General features: G+C 44.9%; 1 protein-coding gene across 8 annotated transcripts in view; it reads right to left on the bottom strand.

The window, feature by feature from the left end:
- Positions 1-4,819: 4,819 nt before the first annotated feature.
- Dhx35 (DEAH-box helicase 35) overlaps positions 4,820-25,352 on the bottom strand; it is a 70,835-nt gene continuing 50,302 nt past the window's right edge. For 5 of the 8 annotated variants that reach the window (XM_048810941.1, XM_048810940.1, XM_015480661.2 and 2 more), the window contains 7 exons: positions 23,723-23,817; positions 22,040-22,117; positions 19,654-19,783; positions 16,041-16,122; positions 13,947-14,018; positions 11,717-11,828; positions 4,820-6,028 (listed from right to left, as the gene is read on the bottom strand). In XM_048810941.1, coding sequence (XP_048666898.1) covers positions 5,984-6,028; positions 11,717-11,828; positions 13,947-14,018; positions 16,041-16,122; positions 19,654-19,783; positions 22,040-22,117; positions 23,723-23,817 — 614 coding nt within the window. In that variant the 3' untranslated portion in view covers positions 4,820-5,983. Of the gene's footprint in view, positions 6,029-11,716; positions 11,829-13,942; positions 14,090-16,040; positions 16,123-19,653; positions 19,784-22,039; positions 22,118-23,722; positions 23,818-25,352 lie in introns of those variants that run through there. The other 3 variants (XM_048810942.1, XR_007350445.1, XR_007350446.1) reach the window with 3 other exon arrangements.

The raw sequence follows: 25,352 nt of genomic DNA on the forward strand, positions 1-25,352 counted from the left end.
GGTCAAAAATTCTGAGTGGGACTTACACCCAGGTCTCACAGAGACACAAGAGTATACGCTATTTATATGGAATTCTGGGAAAGGTGAAACCAATCCATACTGACAACAGAACAGTGCCACTGTAGGTCAGGGTGTGCTGGGGACCGAGTGACTACAAAAGATCATGAGGGAACTTTTTGGATGAAAATGTTCTCTATTTGATTTTTGTGATCATTGTGGTGTACTGATGGACTGAAACGCACTGTAGTCAATTATAATGAGTGCATTTGTTATGTGTAAATCTTACCTAATTAAAGGGTCTTTAATCCAGCTCTCTGATTTAATTCAGTGCTTTTGTTTCCACCATTCAGGTGACATCCAGTTGTGGTGTCACTGATCTGGGCCCAGTGTCCTGTAAGTTATTCTCACACCCAGAGGGGGTCAGAATCCCATCTGAGTAGGAACCAGGAGAGGCTGTGGGAGTGCTAGGCCCTTGTATCCTAACTGCCTGGTCAAACCAACTAATCAATTGGCAAAAGTCAAACATAAAACCTAGGCATCTGGACCCCTCAGCATTGGCCAGACCTCATCGCGGCACAGGATAGTGGCCTTGGTTTATTAATCTGAAACAAAAAATCTGCCCTGACTCCCTAAAAGCTGAGTATCCTGGACTTCGCCACCAAGGCAGGGCTATGCCAGAATTTGCCCGCCTTCCAAGTCTGCAGCTGAAGTCGGGAACACCCAGGGTGATCTAGAATACGCTTCTCCGAGCAACAAAACTTTAGAGCAAGACTTTAATGAGTTCCCCCGTGGCCTCTTCCAATTCCAGTGTTATGTCACTAACCTGGCCCAGATTCCAGCCCCCTACAGGGCAGTCCTTGGAAAACCAGACACAAGGGCCAATTAAACTGGTTCTCAATGACCAGGGAGCCAGTGATGGGGACAGAAGGAGCCACACTGGGGGCGACTCTTTGGATGATAAAAGCTGAAGGGATTTCCAAACCTTAAAATTTGCAGTTCTCTACTCAGAGGGCCAAAGGCTTCAGCAGCTCAGGGCCCAGGGCTGAGCGGAAATGAGAGTCCCCGTAGGCATGAACGTATGTTCCATCTTAAAGCTGCTGATCAGCAGGCAGGACTCAGGGATGAAATGTGTCCTACCAGTTCCTCTCCTAGAAATATGGAAGATCTGTGTCCAGATCAGTCCCACAAACTACCACTGTTCTGGCATCTGTTTATCTACACGTGTGAGGACTTTCAGTGAGCTCACTCACCTCTACTAGAAGGAACCACAGGGCCTTTCACTCCCCAGTGGTTGTGGCAGCCCCGTGGCTGGCCTTCAGACCACAGTGAAAACCAAGTCCACCGTGGGACCCGCAGAATAAACATGAACTAAGAGGGGACCACAAGGGCACATACCTGAATAACAGCGTGCTGTGACAGGGCACGTAAACCTCAAGAGGTCTCACGATGTTGGCCAGGTCATTCCATCCAGGTGGAGTGGATCCTGCCAGGCTCTGAACTGGGAGGTCAGCAGCAGGCCCCCTGAGGCCCACCCCAGGACCTCGCAACTCACAGGAGCCATTGGTAAATACACCCAAAACCTAGGGTAAGAAGGGAATCATCCAGATCTCTTCTGGATGAGCACTCGGGGCTCCTTCTTTAACCCCATGTGGTTTTGTCTAGACTTATTTCCTTTGTTTGGTTTGGTACCAGGGTTTGCGCTCAGGGGCGCTCTACCACTGAGCTACATCCCCAGGTCCTTTTTTGAAAATTTGAGGCAGGGTCTCACCATTTTATCCCCCCTCCCCCCTTCGCCCTACTCCCACCCCCACAGGCAACACCCTAGTGTGCAGCGCCTTGTTGGTCTGCGGTTTTGCAATCTTTGTGTTGCCTTTGGTGTGCACGTTATCTTCAGTTTCTGAAAACAGTACTATCACGTTTCCCACTTTTTCCACCGAGCTATTTTTGAGGCCTGTATCATCTGCTGTCTGTGACTTGGAACTGCTCTGCTGCACTCCACAACATCATCCGATACATTTCTCTGCACTCTCCCAGCAACGGACACAATCTCACAACCACCCATCACACTGGGGGACCATTCTTACACATGTCTCCTATGCACCAGGGGAGACTTTTGTTGGGAACACACAACAGAAGTGGAATTTCTGGGCCATGAGCTGGCATGTACTTCACTGGTGAGTAGTGCCGGGCCGCTTTCCAGGACAGCCACACTGGCCACGGGCAGCAGTCTCTGAATCTCAGCCCACATTCCCACGACTCACCTTTCCAACTTCTGCTCATCTATTGAATGCAAAGTGACACCCAATTATTACTTTAGTTGGTGCTTCTCAGTTTGAGCATTGGTGTTGGCTTGATGGATTAGGGTCTGCCTGTTCACCCCCTTCGCCCATTTTTTTCTTATATGGGTTCTTTTTGTTGACCTATAGGAGCTTCTTGTGCATTCCTGACATGTGACCATTGATTGGTGTTATCTATTGCAAATGTCTTCTCTCATCTCCCACACCTACCAGCAGGCCTTCTGCCAACCACTAAAGCAAACACACTAAGAAAGGAGTAAAGGAAAACAGGAGGGAAATCACTGAGTCCAAACTAATATATTAAATGAAGAAAATATTTACAGAAGCACAACAAAACTACCTGAGACTTTTTTTGTACCTAAGTGTTCAAAATAAAAGTTAGAAGTAAATAAGCAGAGTGTAAAGAGAGACTAAGAAAATAAATCTTAAGGGAAAAATAATTTTGAAAAGAATATAAAAATAAAATCACATCTGTATTTTTCTTAAAGCTTCACGGAAAAAGGGAATGATGCAGAAGTCAGGCGGGGTAAGGGGGCTAAACACAGTCACAAGTGGAAACAAAAAGAGGGACAGAAAAGGCACAGACAGCAGAGGGCTGGCTGGTAAGACCCAATAAGCCACCACCTGCCCTTAGGTCCCTGGGGTCCTGACAGCAGTAGTCAGGAGGCAGGAAGGCGTCGAGGCTGCCAGTGGATCGAGTACTGGTTCACGTACCAGGCTGAGGCCAGCAAAGGGCCTGGCCAGGACCTTTGTATTCAGAGCTGCTGACTGGGCCGTGGTCAATGGACAAGGCCTCAGAAGCCTTAGGAGTAGCCAGTGCTGGGCCTTCCCCTGGCTTTGGAGACTCTGGGGCATTAACCACTGAACCTTGCCCCCACCTCCCCACTCCTTTGTGAATCTCCTACTTCCCAGCCTCTCCACTGGCCCATAGTCTTCGGTAGAAGATGCAAGTGGGAGAGAGGCCACACATGCCAGAGGGCCAGGGGAGGTGTTGCCCTGGGAATCGCTTTGGTCCCACTTAAGCAGGCGAGGAGACAGCCTGTCTGAACAAGCTGAGTACCACCCAAGAGGGCATGAGGTAACATCTCCGTGATTCACCAGGTGCCAGCACGGCAGCCCTGCTTGCTGGTGGAAGCAATGATGGTGAGGACCCAGGGACCACTGCCCTCCTGCCTGCCAGGCAAACTAGCTATTCACCCCAAGTGGCCAGGTGTCTGTCAAACGATTTAATTGGCTAGTTACAGTTCCAATGACTCAAAGGGAAAAAAAATTCAACTGTCAAGTAATCCAAAGTTCCACCATCATTTCATCACAAGCCAGAAGGCTAAGGAAAAATCCAGGTGAGTCACTGGAGTGGAAAACAGCTGATCTTGAGATGAAGAAGGGATACGGGCTGGAGACCAGCTAACCTGAATCCTTCCAGTGAGACATAAAGGCAGGTACCCCTGTTGCACCAAAAATTCACTGGAAATTCAGCTGCTTGGCATTTGGATCCCTATTCCCAGAGGGACCGCGCCTGGTGGGGTGTCGCCAGCTGGCCCACAGTCCAGGCTGCCCACACCCCAGCAGTTCCCAGACAGAGATTTCATCAATCAGTTTTTGTTTTCATTTTGAATTGGTTTTTGATCAGGTGGATGACGTAGGATTGTTGGCATTTTATTTTTCCAAGGAAAATATTTTTTAAAAGATTACCACCCAGTATCACCATCACCCCATCTGTTCTGATCCACTCTTCCCACCTTTTACTGACCAGCATCTCCCCACTCCCCTGTACACTCAGCGCTTGGCTCAACCTCCATTTGCTGGCTGGACTGCGACCCACAGGAGTGGACAGAAGTAGGGGCTCCTTGTGATGGCAACATCCCACATACAGGGAAATCACCTGTGGGAGGGAGCTGGCGAGGCCTGTACAGACCACAAACGCAGAATTATGTAAAGGGCTCCCAGTCAAGGGCTCGGGATTTTGAAGTTTCAGATTCTGACAATGAAGATCCATCTTCATCCCCAAGGCTGTAACATAACACAGGATACAAAACTGGAAGCCCTGCTCTGGTGACGGCTGCCCTCTAAGAGGCGGAGGTACAGATGGGAAGTGTGTACTCATGATCAGGCACCCAAAGACAGAGGCACCAAGGAAAGGCAGGTCGCTTCTGTCTGCCACCCTCCAGGCGCCCCCCCATTTTGGATCTCTGGTCTCAAACCTTAGGGTGTGGATCCTGTAATGTTTCCCCTTCTACTGCAACAGAACCTTTGAAAATAAGATGTCTCTGAGCTCTACACAGAAAGATCCCAGGGAGCAAGAAATGGTACCTCTCTGGGTCTTCCTTTAAGCAGAATCCCATGGCTTGAACTCTCAAGGACACTCAGGCACATCAGTGCACGTTATGGGAGGGGAACTTCCTGTGTCCATGTAACCCCAAAGCTGATGGATGCCACTGCATCAGGTTTTTTAGACAATATCAGGCCCTCGCAAGGAATAATTCATGGGACCATCTTAAAATAAAGACCATGACATCTACAGATGGGAGGGAATATGTATATTTTAGGTATAAAGGTTTACCATTATTAACAAGTTATCACTACTATTTACATGTTTATAAAATGGAAATAAAAATGCCATACAGGTTTGATGCCAAAAGTGGCACATCCAAACTAAAACCAGTATAAAAATAAATTTTCAAGCTACGTGTTTTTAAAATAATTGTCACTGAAACAGTAAGGGGACACTGCATCGTCGTGTTGAGGAGCAGTCATCATCTCAGCAGCCACAGGGGCAACAAGGAAACCAGTGCCTGCTGGAAGAGCCACCCATGTTCTCCCGAGAACACACGTGGACAAACAAAGACAGAGACGAGAGTTACATTCCTGAGCTACAGAAGTTTAGAGCAGCTAAACTTAGTGAATTCCTGCTACAGAGGAGCCCTGAGGGTCAGAGCTGGTGGGCTTTCGCCAGTGCCAGCTCTGGCACCAGGACGTGGCACTGAGCTCTGAGAGAAAGCTCAGCCCACTGTGAAAGACAGAAATCCACGGCTACCCGGGATGGTGCATGGGAGTCCTCCTGTAGACACCAATCCCTTGTCAGTCTCCTGGCCATAGTTAAGCAGGGACACAGGCAGAAGACAGACACAAGCTGCTCGGTTTGGACCCCTGGCAGACCTGACCCTTGGCCATCCTGGCAGAAATTCCCAGCATTTCCAAGGTCCCCTGCCTTCACGCACACACGCTTGTGCACATCCAGCAGAGGTCCTCACTGGTCAACTCAGCCATGGCCACAGCAGGGAAGCAAAGGTGGCCCAGCAGAGCCTTTGTCCACCCCACGTGGCACTGCAGCCTTCAGCAGCTGGCTTTCTTCCTCCTTCCCCAGGAGCTGGGCCAGGATTGTGCGCCTGCTGCCAATGGCCTGCTGGGCCAGTGAGCGTGCTGACCAGCCCAAGAGCCGCCTGGCCCACTCCCATTCTGCCTAGTGCGGCGCGTGGTGCGTCTGCCCATGCACGGACTTCTCTGGATCTCAGCAAAGAGGCAAATGCTGGCAAGGGTGGGAAGAAAGGAGCCAGTGAGCTGGCTGCAGCCCACTCCACAGCAGCTGCAGGTTCCACGTGAGCTGGCGCCAGCTCACACCCCCGGGGCCAGGGACAGCAAGGAAAAGAGGCCACCAAGCAGTTACTGCTACTGCAACTGAGCTCAGCTCACAAGTCCTGGACCTTGGCCCTTTTGGCTTTCAGGGACAGGTGCTGCAAGAGAAGAGAAAACATCATAGTTGGGTTAACTGGACAAGGACACCAGACTCCAACATAATTCCCAAGTCAGTGACCAAATCAAATCTTCCACCCAGTCCACGCCTTCTCAGGAAATGCTGTGTCCCTCAGAAAAAAGCCTGGAGAGGGAAAGCCCAAGTGACCCATGAAGGAAACAGGACTTCAGGAGGCCACAAGCAGCCGGAGCCGGCCCACCAAGACAGAAGCTGGCCCCACAGCACTCCAGAGGCTGCCAGTGAACCGCCTCTCCCTCCGCCAGGCAGCACTGAAGCCCAAGGCCTGTGCTCAAGGGCTGGCCTCAACAGAGGATGGCCTCAGCTTTCCAAGAGGTTTTTGAGAATGGTCAAGGAAAAGTACTCTCCCTTTAGAAACAAAGGAATGGGTCAATTCAGCCAGCATCTCCACCTGCCAGGTGCCTGTGCTCACTGGAGCTAAAGCCATGGCCCCTCCCACAGTGGGGGTTACACCAGCTAAGAAGCCAGGCAGGAAACAGACACCTCCTAGTGACAGTATTTTCCCCCCAGAAATGTCACTGTCAGTATACATAACATACGAATCTCACTAACATAATCGTGGGTATTAGATAATAGGATTAAAGGATAAAAATATTCTAAGGTAAAACCAAAAGTGATAGAAATCTTAAAATATGCATTTGAGGCAGAGTGAGTAAATATAAGCTTCTAATAAGGGACAGCCACTCACCAACTGAGGGACATCTGATGCCCCATCAAAAATCATAAACGAATACCAAGACCCACGCACACGGTGAGTTCTTCACAGGGGGACTTCCCACCCCAACTTCTCAGGGCCCAAACCCCATTTCTCAGCACACACACGGCCTCACGAGAGCAGGTCCCACCACCCCAAAGAGAACTGCAGTCCCTGAGCAAATACAGGGTGGAAAGAAGACGCGTACACTGCCAAGTACAAGGTAAGAAAGGACTGCGGGACGGGAACCAGGGCCCAGTGAGCAGCAGGACGACAGACTTTCTATCTATTCCTGCCTAAGGAGGACCAGGGAAGGGTCTTCCAAAGGCCAGGTTGGAAGGGTTTTCCCAGATAACAAAGATAACTTTGAGAAACACAAAAACAATTTGCAGATGGGAAGGCAAATCTCTGAACAGGTCACCCTATTCTTGCTGTATTTATCCTCTGAATTCTCTCCTCTCTGTACTTCACCTGATATGACCCTCCAACTAAGGTTAGACACCCACAGCCTTAGTTGAGAATGGAAGATGACGCCATTGTGCTTACAAGGCCATTTTTGGTGCTCATTTCTGGAAGGAATGTTGAGCATAAACAAAGCTGACTCTGAACCATTTCAGGCCTCTTTATAAGGAAGAATGACATTCTGAAAAACAAGTGATGTAACGTCACCTAGGGTGCCAGGAACAGAGCATGGACGGTCCGTGGGCTGTATATGGTCTATGTTCACCAAAGAACATCGACAGTCCATGGGCAGTCCCTGGAGATCCGGAGAGTCCCGGGCAAGGCCATCTGCTTTGGAAAACTTAACTGCAGAAGCTCCTCTGGACTACTGTTAACCAGGGGGACCTGGGGACCTGGGGACCCTTACTGTACAAGGAGGCCGCTGCACTGGTGGTTTCTAAAGGTCCCAGCCTTTTAAAAAATGCTGATCATGGTGAAAGTGATGGGCTGTAAACCAGGCATTTGGAGAGAAAAAAATAAGTGTGAAAATTTGGGCTTGTCTTCTTCAAACTTCTAGAGCTGTTTGCTCTTTAAACTTTGCGGGGTTGACCTAAAGAAACTGTAATTTTGAGCTGAGAAGGGAAAGTGATGAGGTTAATTCTGCTCTCCAAGAGCCCTGGGAACCCAGGACTGTGTGGGACAACGGCAGGCCTGGTCTCCTCTAGGCACCGCTTCTTACTGCTTCAGCAGGCCTTTTACAGGGGCTTCTCGCCATTCTAGTTTGCATTGCTAATCACCTCTCTCTGGCTCTGAAGTCTGTTGTTTTCCACAGAAGAGACTGGAAGGAAAAGATTTTCTTTCACTACAGGTTTATTCTTACCAACCCAACAGGGCAGGGACGGCACTCTCTGCATTTCATCAGCCCCTGCAGTTGATCTGGTTTCTGGCTGAAACACCTGTTTAGGATGTGTGAAGAACTGTAGAGGTTTGAATTGTTTTTTGTTTGGATAAGAATTAAATCTTATGTAGATTTGCAAAGGGCAATTTCCCTTGACCTTACAGGGGAGGAGGGATGAGAAGACCCGTCCATTCACAGGGTCACAAACTCAAATGTCTCCAAGAGTTGAGCAAATGAATAAACAGGGATGTAGGACTGTGGCATCTACAGCAGGAAGTCACTCCTCAGCCTGATAGCCGGCATGCAGAATCACAGGCACAGTGTTATACTTTTTTCAAGAGAAAACAGAAACTTATATTTAATATGAAATCTCCCTTAAAAAAAAAATAAAATAAAAAAGACAGGGTTTCACTATGTTGCCCAGGCTGGCCTTGAACTCCAGAGCTCAAGTGATCTTGCTGCCTCAGTCTCCTAAGTAGCTGGGACTACAGGCATGTGTCACTGAGACTAGCTTAAACCTCCCACTTTTTAAAGGCAACAATCAATTCAAATTTTGATTGGAAAACACTGTGCAGTCCAGCTCTAGCCCTGATGGAATAAGAGGTTTTGGACTTTCCCTTATGCTGGAAAAACCATAAACCCAGATAAGAGAGAGAATGCACACACGGTGCTGGTGCTGGAGATTGAACTAGGGCCTGGTGCATGTTAAGCACATACTCTATTACTGAGCTACAGGCCCATCAGAGGCTGTAATCTTTGAAAAAGGAAACAGGTAAGCTTCATACTCATCCTGAATCTCTTTCTAGGTCTCCAAACCTTGGCACAGAGAAGTAAATTCTAATCAGAAAACAGAGGAAATGGAGACAAGAGTTCAGAACTGTTAAACAGCTAGAATTTACAGAATAGGGCATCATAAAGGGGGAGCTCCGGAAGTCCACACAAGGCTACCCTGAAGACTTTGGCTGAACATTAAGCGATACGATTCAATAAATATAAGATTCAATAAGAATGGCAGAGGCCTGGGGAGTTAAAAGCAGAAATGGAGATTCTGAAGGCCTGAAAGTGCTGGGTACGATGGCTCTCTGACCTGGCAGAGCCCTCACTGAATATCCTAGCCATTTAACTGAGACACCAAAAAGGCCATGTCTCAAGCATATGACTAAGACCTACCCTATGAAGACCAAGATTAAGGCTCTGCAGAATCAAATGATGTGCCTGTAACTAACTGAGTGCCAGAATAACAGTTAACATTCTATAAGAAAAGGAAACAAAATACAGATTTTTACAACATAACATCTATAATATCCAGCCTACAACAAAAATGTACTAGGTACAAGAAGGAGGAAAATGTGGTCGATTATGAGGAAGAACACAAAGACAAAATATACCAGAAATGACAGAGATGTTGAATTAGTAGACAAGACTTTAAAATAGTTATTATAAATATGTTCATCAAAGATTTAAAGGAAAAAATGCATATGATGAACACATGAAGGGTCTCAGCAGAGATTATAAAAACAAAACTAAAAAAGAATCAAATGAAAATGCTAGAATGGGAAAATACAGATCTGAAATGAAACATTCTCTGCAGGTACTGAACACTGCAAAACCGATCAGTAACCCTGAAGACAGGTGAAGAGCAGCCGTCCAAACTGAAGCACGGAGACAAGGACCAGAGCCTTGTGAGCTGTGAGACCATATCAAGAGCTCCTGCGCAAGCAGCTGTGCTCCAGGAAGGAGAGACGCACTGAAGCAGAAAAAAGTATTTCAAGGAATCACTGTCCCAAATTTCCCAAACACGATTTAAGAAAACCAGCTGAAAGAACCATCACACTCAATGAACTCCAAAGTGAGACAAACACAAAGAAAGGCGTCTCCCTTGTCAAACTGCCAAAAATCAAAGACAAGGGCTGGGGATAGAGCTCAACTGGTAGAGTGCTTGCCTCACATGCACAAGGCCCTGGGTTCAATCCCCAAAACCACCAAAAAAAAAAAAAAAAAAAAGGTACAAAGATAAAACTAGGAAAGAAAAAAGAAAAAAAAAAAAAAATCACAACACCTAAAAGCAGGCACTAGGCAGGGGGAGGGGAGAAGACTCTTTCACACAGAGAACAACCATGAAAACAACTGCTGGCTTCTCAGACGCCGCAAACCAGATGGCAAGGAATAAACTTTAAGATGCTAAAATGAAACAAGCAAACAAAAAGTCTTTCAAACTAGAATTCTACAGAGCAAAAAATACCTTTCAAAAACAAAGATGAAGTGAAGACATTTTCAAATAAATGAATGCTGAGAGAACAGTTCACCGGAGACGTGAACCAAGATACAGTAAAGGAAGTTCTTCAGGCTAAAGGGGAAAGATGCCAGAAAGACACGGGGTCCAGCACTTGAAATGGCAGATATTTGGGCAACACGCAAACATTCGCTTTTTCTTTAATCTCTTAAAAGACAACTAATTGTTTAAAACAGTGACAGTAACAATGTATTGTGGGGTTTAAATATATGCAGAAATAAAATATAAGACAACAACAGCCCCAAGAATGAAATGGAGAAAATGAAATGTATTGTTATAGATTTCTTACATTAGAAGCTAAGTAGTGTAACCCTAATTCAAGGTCAACTGTGATGAGCTGTGGATGCCTAGAGCAACCCTAAAAAAATAAATGAATGAATAAGTAAAGAAACAAGAGGTATAAAAGACTACTTAAAGAGATAAAATAGAATTCTAAAAGAACCCTTGAAACAGCTAGAATTTGCAGAACAGGGCATGTGCCTGTGAAAGCAGGCAGGAAAAAGAACGAACAAAGAATAAGCTGAACAGACAGAAAAAAACCAGCACGGTGGTAGCTTAAATCTAACCATATTGATAACTGCATTAATAACTAGACACTCCAATTAAAAACACAATGCAGAACAAACAGACTGAGTCTATGAGTCACAGTCAGCCGGAAAGCTTGTGAAATCTGATTTACCTGTCAGACTTCTAAATATTAACAACCATCCCTCAATGAAAAATCTTGTTAGAAGAATGTATGGCCTTTCTTTTTTTAGGGCAATGAATGGACCACTTTTGGCAAAAGTGAAGAAGAAAACAAAACTATAAATCTGCTCAACAATGTTCACTACCCTGCTCGTCCTGTATGGGACCTGCCAAGGCAGAAGAGTGAACACGGAGGACTCTACATGGGCTAGGTCTCACCCACCAAACGGTTTAAACTACCTTGGGTTTAAGCCTGCACACCTATTCATAGTGTCCGTGAGGCAATTCTTACTAGAGAATATCTGGGCTACTCCAAATGTGGGTCTCAAGTGTGAGATAACTTCTTTAGGAGCAAAGGGAGAAAAGAAGAGCTGGAGATATGTTTGTTTTGGTTTGGGTTTTTTTCCCTGATGAGGCTGGACGGACTCATTTTTAATTGTACTTCCTTATGAAGCAAATGACGGACATGCTTTCACCCCGTTTGGGGGAACCGGGTGATGAAATGGCCTTTTCATCCTATGCACCATGGGTGGAGGCAGAGGGGATTAAGGGAACTAAAATGAAGAAGAAATGTGTATTTAACAATATAAACCAGCGCCTATGGGTGGTTTGGGGGACAAGATCTGTTCATTCCTACCGTTCCTTGCTGATAAAAGTGTGGAGCCAGCTCCAACAGCCATGCAGACTCTATGGCAGTCACATCTCTCATGTAGTACTTGGAGGTCTGTATAACTTCATTGTAGATGACCCTGAAACGAGAAAGACATGGAGCATCCTCCCACGTCTCAGGATGGTCAGGAACCACAGTTACAGATGCTGAGTCCCTTTCCTTAATCATTCGCAGGTGTGTACTCCAAACTCCGTGTACAAAAGCACTGAACACCTGCAATGCATACCACTCCCTAAGCACATGGGTCACAGTGTGTACATTTCACAGAGAAGACTCTGAGTCCCACATGATTTCTAAGGTATCTCAGTTACCTGCAAAGGACCTTTCTGGTCCTTTGTATGTTTATATAGCTCTGAACGAAATTTGAGGACATAATTAGACAATATAAGAAATGAAGGCAGATGCCTGATCAAGAAAAGGGCAGGGAAATGACTTCAGAGACACAAAGAACTTTCCAAAGTGATGAAAATATTTTGTCTTATTTAGAGTGTGAATTTCATGGAGGTACACATTTGTCAAAATTCATCTTTCACTGTTCATAAATGATATCTTAATGGGGGAACAAAAAGACTGAATCATCTGAACCAAGAACATAATTTCAAAACACCAGACTTCAGGAGCACATAACTAGTTTCTGAGCTATCTTAAGTGTTGATTCAGGGCATTCCTCAGAACCATAAATGCCCAGCCACACTCTGCTACCCCCCAGAACCAATAAAAGAGTCCCAGCTGATGAAAAGGAAGGAGGGGACCCTCTGCAGAGGCCATGGGGGAGGGGCACTGAGAGGCACAGGTCTGCTCCATACTGGCTCTATATCCACCACCCTTTCATTTCCAAGGAACTCCACCTCCGTGTGAAGCTCCTTGGAAATGAAACAGGAAAAAGAAAAACATTTTTCTTTTAAGCAACTCCCAAATTTAAATAACCAAAAGTCAGCAGATCTTTATAGGAGATTCAGAATTGAGATCTCCAATTTGACCTGAACACCAATGACCACATTTCTAAATCCAGAATTGACCAAGCTGCTCTCCACCTTGAAAGCTTCTAGGTCTGTGCTGGTTACAGGACAGCCTACTCCCTTGATCTAGGTGAGAGCTCACTTCACCACTGATGTGAAGCACCACTTAAGTAGAGTGCTGGGCCCCCCTCTGCGGTTCTGACTCAGGCAGACTGGACACGGCCTGAGTCTGCACTTCTAGCAAGTTTCCAGGAGATGCTGCTGGTCTAGAGGCCATATTTTGAAAATTACTGGCACAAAGTAGCTTACGCCAAAATTTTCTACCTTCTAATTTTATCTCCTGCCACTTTCCCTCCGTCTCTCCATACATGCACCCCTCCCCTTTCCCCAGGATTCTGTCTTCCGACTAGTTACGGGACCAGTGGTTGTCTTTAAAATTTCCAGTCCATTGTCAATCAATATTTTTGTATATACAAAAATATTGTATATACAATATACAATATTTGTATATTGTATAAATGAATTATTTAAAAACTGCAATTTTAAAAAGACACAAAATATAAGCCCAAATCTATTAGTTTTTAAATCGGGCAGACATAAGCACAACTTGTCAAAATGCTATAAAAATATCTGAATGCCTTCGCCTGACCTCTGCACAAAACTTCTTCCTTCCCGGCCAGGGTTGCAGGCTGGCACCACTTCACAGGCCACCCCTGGGGCAGCCATGGCCAGCCACAGTGATTCCCCATTCCCCAAAGACAGGAAGTTCTTTGATGTTGCCCCAGGTTGCTCACCCTATTTCCTCAGTCTGAATGCCCTGTGGGTCCTTTTTTGTCTGAAAAACTTTGTCTATGAAGTGACTCTCCCTGGCACCGGAAGTGCCCATACTTTATACATCCCTCTAGCAAAGTCCTTCTACAATACAGGAATCAATCTAGGCCTGTCTCCATCAGGACTGGGGCTGGACCCCAAGTCATCTCTGCACAGCTGTGCAGGGCTGGGCATCTGGGCAGTGAGTGACAGTGAACCCCTGTTGAAAGGACGAGTAGCAGACACACATCAGTCTGCGTAAAGGGACCTTTAGTAGAGCAGAAGTTCTACACACAACTCAGCATAAGATGCATTCAACAAACACGTACAGAGCACCTGTGTTCCAGGGCCTGTGCCAGGACCTGGGGACCCAGAGTTGAACAAGAATCAGGCCCTGCTTCCAAGGCCCAGCAGCAAAAGTGGCTCACCATCGAGGCGGCTTCTCTGCATAAAGGACGGACGCAGGGTGGATGTGCAGCTCGTGATCATCCCGGATAGTCCTTGGAAGACAGAAGAATTTCATCTGAAGCACATTTTAAGTACTGACAGCAAGACTTTCCCACAGATGTTTCTAATATTAACAAAAAATGCAGACAGATTCAACTTCACTGAATGAAACAATTCTCTATATCTACTCTGTGCCCTTCCTTGACCCTCCCCTGCTGCCACCCCAGGAGTCAGAAATAAATCATACAAAAGGAAGAAAAGCAACTCGTGGCCCCTCCAAAAAAGCATTTAGGAATATAATGCTTTGCCTGTGTTTATGTTCTGCGTGATCTCTTTCAAAACAATTTCCATTGGGCAGAAATAATATGATTTCTTGTATAAGCTTTCCTATTTTACAAAATTAAAGAATATAAGAGGGGGTAAGATGTGTTCAAGCTCGGTATTGGACTATGAGTTTTATTCAATTGAATTAAGAATTATAACTACAGATCACAGGAGAACATTTACAGGATGTCACTGTCCAGAACTTCTCAGGGCACCAGGGAATCTGTTTCATCAGGGGAAGTGCTTCCAACACAGGACTAAGCTCATCGCTGGCATCATAATAAAACCAGCATCCTGGGGGCCCTGGCTGTCCCAAATGGTGGGGAGCTGACCCCACACTGAACTTGGTCTCAAAGGAATAACTGGCCTTAGAACCTCTCATGAAGCTCCTGGTTTTTGTTGTTGTTGTTGTTGTTGTTTTTAAGGGCACTATTGCAATGTTTAGAATGCCTGCAGAAATGGCTGACTTGTCTTCAGGAGAAGGATGGCGAGTAAGCCAATCAAAGTGACAAGTCAAGGACATTCGCTGGAGAAGAGCTCAGGCCTCTCCAGAGGGTGGTCCCACCTTCCTGCCTCCTGGAAGGACTGCCTCAAACACAGAGGACTCAATATGGGAGGGGCTCAGAATCCTGACAAAGATGGGCCAGGCCAACAGAACACACTAGAGATAACTGTCAAGTGCTGCGCTTTAAAGTTCAGCCAGCCACCAGGATGCTGGATGCAGCAGATATTGCTGCCAAAAAACTTTAAATGCTCACTGAACTCTAGACACTTTAACAGAAGCCTGGTGTTCAGGGAAAGGGATCTCTTGGTTGGCCTTAAGAACAGGTTTTCAGTATTTTCTCAAGGGAAAAAAACAAACAAACTAATGGCAAAATAATACAGAGAAGACATCCAAAAAAGAGCTAAGAGAGCCTTAACATGAGGAAATGATGACAGCCACACTCTGACAGACTACAGTGAAGGGAGGAGACTACAATGAGCCACGGCATAGAAGAGGCAGACTAAAGCATCTGCTCAAAGAGCCAGAATGATTTAATTTGGAGAAAAGAAGGCTAAACTAACACTTAAGTTTTTTACTATATCTGAATACAGTGAGGCTGATGTAGGCATCAATAATCAGTGATTTTCTATGACTAGAAAATGGGATGGAAGAAAGAGAATGCAGACTGCAGCAGGAGGCATGTTTGCCAAACTAAGAAACACTTGCAAAGTTCCAAAGACACCAGGAACCGGTGCGTCCCACCAAGCTCTACAGACAAAATGGACTCCCCAACAGTCAAAGTAACTTCTCTAGGAAACACCATCTTTAATGGTTTCCTCCAGTCACAGCATTCCTTAATTGGAGCTGAGACAGTGCCAGCCTCCAGCATGTAACTGCGGTCCTTCCAAAACAAGAATTACAACTTCCAGAGAGTCGAGGCAATTTGCTTAAAACTATATAACTAACTTCAACTCAGTTTTTGAGGGAGACATGATTTAAATTAAAAATAATTAATTGCTAGGCTGGGGATGTGGCTCAAGCAGTAGCGCACTCCCCTGGCGTGCGCGGGGCGCTAGGTTCAATCCTCAGCACCACATAAAAATAAAGATGTTGTGTCCACTGAAGAACTGAAAAATAAATATAAAAATAATAATAATAATTAATTGCTCTACTATTTCTGCACATCAGCATTTTGTGCATTTTTTGGGGGGAGGGTCATTTTGAAGATTTCTTCTTTAATAAATGACTTCAGAAAGTATTGTGTTACCTATAAGCTCCAGTAGAATGAAACCTCGCTGCATTTGCAAAGAATCCAGAAACAATGCACCTCAGGACCGGATCAGGATCACCTGCACACAGAGCACCAGATGAGCAACACATGAGACCCTCACCTGCCCTACATGCCACCTCTTCAGGCCTCTGCCGTGAGGCACGGGACCCAGTCCTGGCCCCACCCCAGGCTGTTGCAAGACACCCTGGCACCATCTGAAGAGGTCCCCACTCCCACAGTGGCTGTTGAGAACAATGATGCAGGACAGCTCCTTGAACTTGGGGCCATTCCACACTTCCAGGCCACAAAGGACTGGATGAAGGCTGGACACCAGACCCTAAGAGAGTTAGTGCACAGGCTGGCCAGTTACCTCAGAATTCCTCTGTAGTCTGCACCTTGTGGGAATGATATTCTTTCCATAAGGCACAAACTGAAATATTATTCTACATCATTTCTGAGGTTATAAGCTATAGTGTACAATTCTTCAAAATTTCCAAATATTCCATTTTCATTGGTGTTTCTATTGATATAATAAACATCCCTCATGAATAAAGCTCCATGTTCTAGATGATATCCATAAGATAAATTCCAAATGATTATGCAAAAGAATAGTCTTATTTTTATGGCTTATGACACACCATTTTTCATCAATTTTAAGATTCACTCTTTTTTTTTTTTTCCACTTCAACTTACTAGATCAGAACAGCATTTACAACTACAGTGGTAGCATGGTTTTCTTTTTTAAAAAATATTTATTTCTTAGTTGTAGTTGGACATAACACCTTTATTGTATTTATTTAGTTTTATGTGGTGCTCAGGATCGAACCCAGGGCCTCACACATGCTAGGCAAGTGATCTACTGCTGAGCCACAACCCCAGCCCCCTGTAGCATGGTTTTCTTTCTTACTGATACGTAATGATGGTGGTATTTTTAGATGCTATGAAAATATAATTGTTGGCAAATTCCCTAAATGTGGTGCTACTTACAAAGTCATCAACAATATACAAATATGTCAGTCTCACTGCACTCTTACCAACAATGTTTTGGCAAAAAGGGTTACCTTTGGGGGTGTAGCTAACTGGTAGGCAGCTTGTGTAGCAAACACAAGGCCTGGGTTCAATCCCCAGCAAACACCCCCACACACACACAAAGTTACCTTCTTTTACTTTATATTTATTTGATTGGTAACTATATATTTATTTATGAATTTCCTCGTCTTTTATTTTTACTTAAATTTCCCCCCCCCCCACTTCTGGGGATTGAACCCAGGGGCACTCTGCCACTGAATTTTATCCCAACCCTTTTTTTAAATTTTGAAACATGGTCTCATTAAGTTTTTGAGATTGGCTCAAACTTGCAATCCTCCTGCCTCAGATCCCAAGTTGCTGGGATCACAAGTGTGTGCCACATTACCTGGCCTTGTGAATTTTATATGCTAATCCTTTGTTCATTTATCAAATGTTTTTATCTTTTATCTCATGACTACTGAAAATATCTTTAATATTTACTTTTTAATATCTACATGTTTTAAATTTGCCTGTAATTTTTTCAGTCTCCATGATCTTCTTTACTGTTCCCAAGTACAGAACTGATTGATCCAAAATCTACATTTCGCACCATCATCTGATCCAAGATTCAGTCCCTTCTCTCTAAATGCCCTTCAGAAATGACCTTTTAAAACATGCATTTGTCTCCGGGGCGATGTCACTTCCAAAAGATGAAAACTGGCTCTTGGGTATGGAGGTGGAAAGAATAGCTTAGAAAATACAATGGTTTGTGGCCCTCCAAAGCCAACTCTTCATCGCAAAATTTATTACTCTTAATTTTAATATAACTTTTTTTCCTGAACAGGGGGTTGATAATGAAAAACAGATTAAGATACACAGGTGCAGAAGTAAGGCTGGCATCTTCCTGCCTGGCAACAGGAAGCTGATCAGCTTCTCTCCAAGTAGTTACCCCGCAAAAATGCCTATTTCTATTAATGACATCAACATGACCACAAGCTCACTGTGTGACCTTCAGCAGGTTATTTTTTACTCTTAGCCTCATTTCTTTCATCTATAAAGTGAGGATAATAGCAGTACATATTTCACAGGGTTATTATGAGCATTAAATGAATTAATATATGAAACACTCAGAATAATGAGCAGCCTACTAGAAGCAAGTGAGCAATGTTCACAAGTACCAGTTGGGGTGAGAACATGGCTGAGCGTCTGGCATGCAGCATCCACAAGGACTGCTGAATAAACCAGCAGGTGCGTCACTCCCTCAAAAGTGTGGGCTTCTGGGCCGAACAGATCAGGCTCTACTGATTACCAACTGTGTAACCCTGAACTTCAGTTAACATCTCCCCAGGACTTTCTGAGTCCTATAAAGCAAGGACACAATCACTTACATCTCACACAGTGGGAGACGAGGTGAGAGAATATCTGTAGAGCCCCTGCCACAGTGTAACCCCTTCTCCTTGATTAACAGAGGATCCTCACTGTCACTGCTAGAGGTCAGGGACTGTCTTATACAGAACTACTTTCTGCCTTACCTTCGGTAACTTCCTATGCTAACTACATAGTACTGGCTTTAATTATGCTTGCATATGAAAATAAAATGTAATTTTTATGTAATAGCCATACATTTCATCCACTAAAAGTAGTCTTTCTTAGCCAGGAACAGTGGCACATTTCTATAATCCCAGTTCTTGGGGATGGGGTGGCTGAGGCAGGAAGATTACAAGTTTAAGGCCAGCCTGGGCAACTTAGCAAGACCTTATAGCAAAATAACATAAAAAGGGCTGGGGTTGTAGCTGGGTGGTAGAGTGCCCTGGAGTTCAATTCCATGTACCACATACACAAAAGAAGTATTCATTCTTGCCAAGCATAGTGGCGCACACCTGTAATCCCAGAGGCTCAGGAGGCTGAGGCAGGAGGATCAAGAGTTCAAAGCCAGCCTCAGCAACAGCAAGGCTCCAAGCAACTTAGTGAGACCCTGTCTCTAAATAAAATATAAAATGGGGCTGAGTATGTGGTTCAGTGGTTGAGTGCCCCTGAATTCAATTCCCAGTACCTCCCCCACCAATAGTGTTCATTCTTAAAATAACTACATGATTATATTAATTATATGATGTATAATAAGGTGAATGTTAATGATTTTGGGGGGGGGGGGGGGAGTGGTTACTAGGGAGTGGTTACTAGGGATTGAACCCAGAGATTCTTTACCACTTTACATTCCAAGTCCTTTTTAATTTTTATTTTGAGAAGGGTCTCACTAAATTGTTGGGGCTGGTGTCAAACCTTCAATCCTCCTGCCTGGGCCTCCCCAGTTGCTGGGACTACAGACAAGCTGCTGTTAATGTGTTGTCATAACCTATACATTTGTTTTTGTGGGAACAACCCTCAGAAATAAAAATGGACCTCCTTGGGGAAGATAAGCAACTTAACACTGAGCTTTTCATGGATGCAGGTAATTTATTTAAAAAACATGAAACCAGTGTCAGTCCCAGCACAGTGCTGCCTCCCACCAGGCCAGCAGGGGAAGTCTAAGACTCCAGCTAACAGAGCAAAAAGGGCAAGTCCCCAACTGCCATAGCTAATGCCCGGGGCAGCTCATTCTCACCTTCGCTAGACTTCTTGGGCACCTGAAACTTGACAAGAAGCTTTTTCAACTGTTCTCTCACGGTCGCAGCTCTGACAAGACCCTTGTAATTCAGGAAATGTTCCTGGCACCACTGGGAGTTCTTATTGTGCTACAGAACAAGCCAGACAGAGGAATGTTAGGAAAGCACAGGAATGCCCACACCCGGGCAGCACTGCGAGATGACTATTTCCTCTTTCACCATTTGCTCGTGCAATGAGACAAGATCTTCAGATCATAACTGGCCTTTCCTTTTGTCCCATCTCTCCAAACAGATGCTGACGACCACGTCACATGTGACTGCTCTGTGACCTCACTCTCCACACTACAGAGCAAATGAGAGCTGAGGGACAAGCAGAGCTACCTGCACCTGTGTGAGGCAGAACTACCAGAAGGAACTGCTTCCTGTGTCCTTTGCACGGCAACTTTTCTTTGGCAGGTTTCAGTTTATCATTTTACTAAACAACAGGCAAGTGATACGACACTTATCAATGCAGAAATGATCTGCAAACTAGAATTATTTGTCCCTAAAGTATGAATTTTCCATCAATAGTGCTTAATTATCTTCTACATTCTTAAAGGTGATCATGCCTCAGACTAAACTTTTGCTGTGGGGAATGTTTCTCTAAAATTATGTTCTAAGCTAGGCAGAAAAGAGTTTTAAATTAAAACAAAAAATTTAATTCATAGAAGATTTTCCAAAAAAGCAACCAAAGAATAATGCAATGTCCACCTATATCCATATTCTACTGCTAGAAAAAGCTTCAAATTGGAGATGGTCCATTGTACTCATACAAACAAATTTTAACTAGTTTTAATTTTTAAGTCTCAATAGAGTTTTTTCCCTGAAAATCATTCATTAACTGAATGATCTTCCTCAAATCGCTGGTAAAATAAAAATTTGGTTACTTCTCCTCTTCTAAGAAAGTATTTAAGAAACAAATAATAAAAAATGTGAAATATTATTCCCTTTCCTTTATATGAAGTCACTTATTTCATCATTTTCTTCAACTTTAGGTCATTCTTTTGAACAATTTGTAGAGAGAACTTTAAGCTATATTATTTACTCTTCATTGTGTAGAACATTGAAAATAAACTTAAAAATGCCTATTGCTAAATTGGTGCGGCCAATTTGGAAAGCAGTATGGAGACTCCTGGGAAAGCTGGGAATGGAACCACCATTTGACCCAGCTATTGCCCTTCTAGGACTATTCCCTGAAGACCTTAAAAGAGTGTACTATAGGGATACTGCTACATCGATGTTCATAGCAGCACAATTCACAATAGCTAGACTGTGGAACCAACCTAGATGCCCTTCAATAGATGAATGGATTAAAAAAAGTGGCATTTATACACAATGGAGTATTACTCAGCACTAAAAAATGACAAAATCATGGAATTTGCAGGGAAATGGATGGCATTAGAGCAGATTATGCTAAATGAAGCTAGCCAATCCCTAAAAAACAAATGCCAAATGTCTTCTTTGATATAAGGAGAGCAACTAAAAACAGAGCAGGGAGGAAGAGCATGAGAAAAAGATTAACATTAAACAGGGACGAGAGGTGGGAGGGAAAGGGAGAGAGAAGGGAAATTGCATGGAAATGGAAGGAGACCCTCACTGTTATACAAAATTACATATAAGAGGATGTGAGGGGAAAGGGAAAAAAAAAATCAAGGGAGAGAAATGAATTACAGTAGATGGGGTAGAGAGAGAAGATGGGAGGGAAGGGGAGGGGGGATAGTAGAGGATAGGAAAGGCAGCAGAATACAATAGACACTAATATGGCAATATGTAAAAACGTGGATGTGTAACCGATGTGATTCTGCAATCTGTATACGGGGTAAAAATGGGAGTTCATAACCCACTTGAATCAAATGTATGAAATATGATATATCAAGAGCTTTGTAATGTTTTGAACAACCAATAAAAAAAAATGCCTATTGCTAAACGGTACGTAGGATGTGAGGATATACACAGATAAATCTTTACCTAAAGGTTTTCTCACGGCAGCTGAGAAGATTCAACCCAAGGCTCTAGTTGCTCTCAGCCTCACTCATCTGGCAGAAAATCTAATAGAACTTCCTATTCAAATGCTGCCTTCCGTGAGACAGGCAGAGCAGGAGACTGGGTCTTCACTGCTGTAGTGCACAGCATACTGGGGTGAGGAAAAGCACCAAGCCATCCCTAGCTCTTTCCACCAATACATCCCAGAACCTCAGGCAGGACGCCCAACCCACTGGCAAGAAATCTAATAGGAAAATAGAGGGGACTGTTGGCCACTCCTCTGCACTAATGTCTGGGATCCTTGCTCCTGGGTCACCCCGAGTGGTGGGTGTATGGGGTTCCCCCTGGCGGAGGTCTGCTTACTTTGATAAACGCTTCATACACATTGAGCATGGTGAGGTGATCGCCCTCTTCCACAGCAAATTTTCGGTGCACCCGCATCTGGAAAGAACAAAGCTCCGTTGAGACGCTGCCTCCTGCAGGCCTCCCTACTGGGGGTGACACTGTGCAACGAACAGCATGTGGCTGCAGATTCAGAAAGGCCTGGCTCACACCATCCTAGCTGTGCCACACCTGAAAGCCCTCAGCTTGGTTATGCACCTTTCTCAGCCTCAATTTCCTTATCTGTAAAATCAAAGAATTAAACCCTTCCATCAAGGTTGCTGTGGGTTAAGATAATTTTCAATAAAGCGCCTAGAATAGGAGGAGGATGCATGTGAGCGTTCTCGTCTCTCTTCTCCTTAGTCCTGCAGGACTCTTCTTTCAGAAACACTCCTCCCAGGCTCCAGGAGGCAGGGGGCGGGCTGCCTGGCTGGCTGGCACATGGCGGACACTCCATAGCCTAGGCCACCACTGATGCACATCCTTTCAGAGCCCATCCCTGAATTCTTTTTGTAAGACCTGGACAGTGCGATTCGTTCCCCAGGGGCAGTACACTAATGCACACCTTAGCTCCAGAACTTCATCCTTGAAGCAAATGTCACATAATCACTCACCTTCCTCCCTTTCTCCCCTCCTTCCTCCCATTCATTAAGAGATTTCCATCAAGTACCTACTAGAGGCCAGGCCCTGTGCTAAGCACCTGGAATACAACAGTGAATAAACAGTGGTGAGAAGGACAACAAACGAAGTAAGTGAGCAAAACACGCAGTCTCTGGATGGCAAGAAGTGGCAGTAGCCTGCTATGCAGTTTTCTCCTTTTGAAAGTGAGTTTGTCCACCCTGAGGCAGGACTGTCACGGAAGTTCATAAATGGATAAACAACCTGAGAAAAAGGACATTACCATCTGGGCACAAAGGCAGGAAGGGTACAGTAGTGTACAGACAAACCGCTGTCAGGGAGGGTGAAACAGGTGTCCTCGCTGCACACCAGACTCTCCCCCTGTGCAAGGTGGCTGCTCTCCCCAGGAAGCGGACTCCAAGTGCACCTGAGTGGCCTCCAGGGGACACCTCCCCTTGGCCAGCTGAGTGCAGTCCAGTGCTTTCCCTCCAGGCTTTCCAGGGCTCACTCGCTCAGCACTACTGCCTGTGCCCTAGGCAGGTCTTGGTGGCTGGATTTTAGCTTCACATGCCCACCTGCAGCACCACCCTGACAGTGCAGCACCTAGAATCAGCCTGCTTGGCACAGGCACCTGACTGATTATGTCACTAATGTGCCTACTAAGGATTCTGCCAGAGCAGCCTGGATGACAATTTCCTTGATGGGAACTAATAGTCAGCAGTGCAGTGGTGAGGTCTGGGGCTGTAGACCTTGAAAGCCAACACCGCCAATCCCAGCTGTGCAACCATGAAGGAGTTACCTAACCTTTCTGTGCCTGTATCTTTGAAAGATGATAATAATATCCACCACTGAGGTTTATGGTGAAAATAAAATGAGACTGTGCACATAAAATGCTTAAACACAATGTCAGGCACACGGTAAACACTCAAAATGTGAGCCAGCAACCTCGGCACAGCTCCATCTTCAGCAGCTTCTGAGTGAGTTTTAACAACAAACACCCCTAGTGAACGAGAATAAGGCGAACAGTGCAGGGGACGTTGGACTTACTGCCTGAGACTTCTGGTTTGAGGGGATCACAAAGACATTCTGGATCTGCATCATGGCTGCAATGCTTAGAATTTCCTGAGAACAGCCAAAATTTCCTGTAAGACAAAAAGCACATTTGATTGCCAACATCTAATGTGTCCACAAGGCATAAAATACATTTTTCCATACATACTGTAAAATGAGACAATATTTTATATGGTCTAATTTTCGGAGTATAAACATGTACAAACTTAAATAAATACTTCACCCTGCCAAGTGGAATGAGGCCCAGCCTCGAGAGATTCTTAGAAAAAAATCTGCTCTGTTACTCGGCAGCTGTGACAGTGAGTGAGGGCTTCGCCACCCGTCAAGGTGGGTCCAGACTGGCCCTGTCACGAAGGGCGCTCAGCTCCATACCCACTCCTTGCTCTCTTACTCGGACACCTGGAAACCTGGCTTCAGCCCGGGGGGCAAGTGGGGTGAGGGGGGCAAGGGGGACTGCAGGTGTGGGCTGTGCTGCTTCTCTGCTCCTAGGCCCTTCTGTAAGGTGGTGGCCTCTCAGAAGTGCTCGCAAGGGCTCATCTCACCTGGGAAGCCCAAGGCAAAACTAGACCAGGACAGCACCCTGGGCTACTCTGTGGCTCCTGGAACAGAATCTGCAGCAACCAACCCTCTAGGGTACTAGACAGACCAAACCACACTGCCCGCCCCACCTGCCCGCAGCTTCCCGCCTGATGCACACAATGCCAGGCTTAGAACCTGCTTCTGTATAAGGCCAACCATGGCAACTCGTTTCCCAGCTCTCACCATGCGGGTTGAAATGAATTACACCTTCATAAACAAATTAGACAAAAAAAAGAAAAAGTTCATATTACCTTTCCAGGCAGGGAGGGACAACCTATACTCTCTAGATGATTCTGGTCTCTACCTAAATAGTTCTCGAGGTTTGACCTTTACACTAGAACTTATGTCCTCACAAAAATCTGAAAGTAGCAGAGAAACTGGAAGCCTGTGTACTGCTGTTGTTAGGAAGGCAAATGGTACAGCCACTGTGATGAATAGTACGACAATTCCTCAAAAAATAAATCTGCGTACAGCCATTCTAGGAAATAGTAGGAAGTTCCTAAAGAAACTAGAATTAGAATTGCCATATGATCCAGCAATCCCACAACTAGGTATATACCCCAAAGACTGAAATTGGCATGTAGAAGAGAACTCTTCACTCCCATGTTCATTACAGCAACATTCACATCAGCCAAAATATGAAAGCAATTTAAATGTCCATCAGTGGGTAAATGGATAAAGAAACTATGCTATATACACAATTGAATAGCATACAGCCTTTAAAAATGAAGGAAATTCTGTCATTTTAAGACAACATGAACGGAAATGGAGTAAAACATGCTAAGTCAAATAAGCCAGGCACAGAATGACAAACACTATAGAATTGTACTTATGTGTGGAATCTGAAAAAGTCAATCTCATAAAAACAATGAGCAGAAATAGTTGCTGGAGAGAAAAGGGGGAGTAGGGGAAAGGGAGACGTTGATCAAAGGACACAAAGTTTTGGGTAAGAGAGGGTAAGTTTAAGTGATCTGTTGCACTGCATTGTGACCACAGTTAATAATAACATAATGTATGGTTCAAATTT

The sequence above is a fragment of the Marmota marmota genome, unplaced genomic scaffold (genome assembly GCF_001458135.2).
Source record: "Marmota marmota marmota unplaced genomic scaffold, marMar, whole genome shotgun sequence".
NCBI classification, from domain to species: Eukaryota; Metazoa; Chordata; class Mammalia; order Rodentia; family Sciuridae; genus Marmota; species Marmota marmota.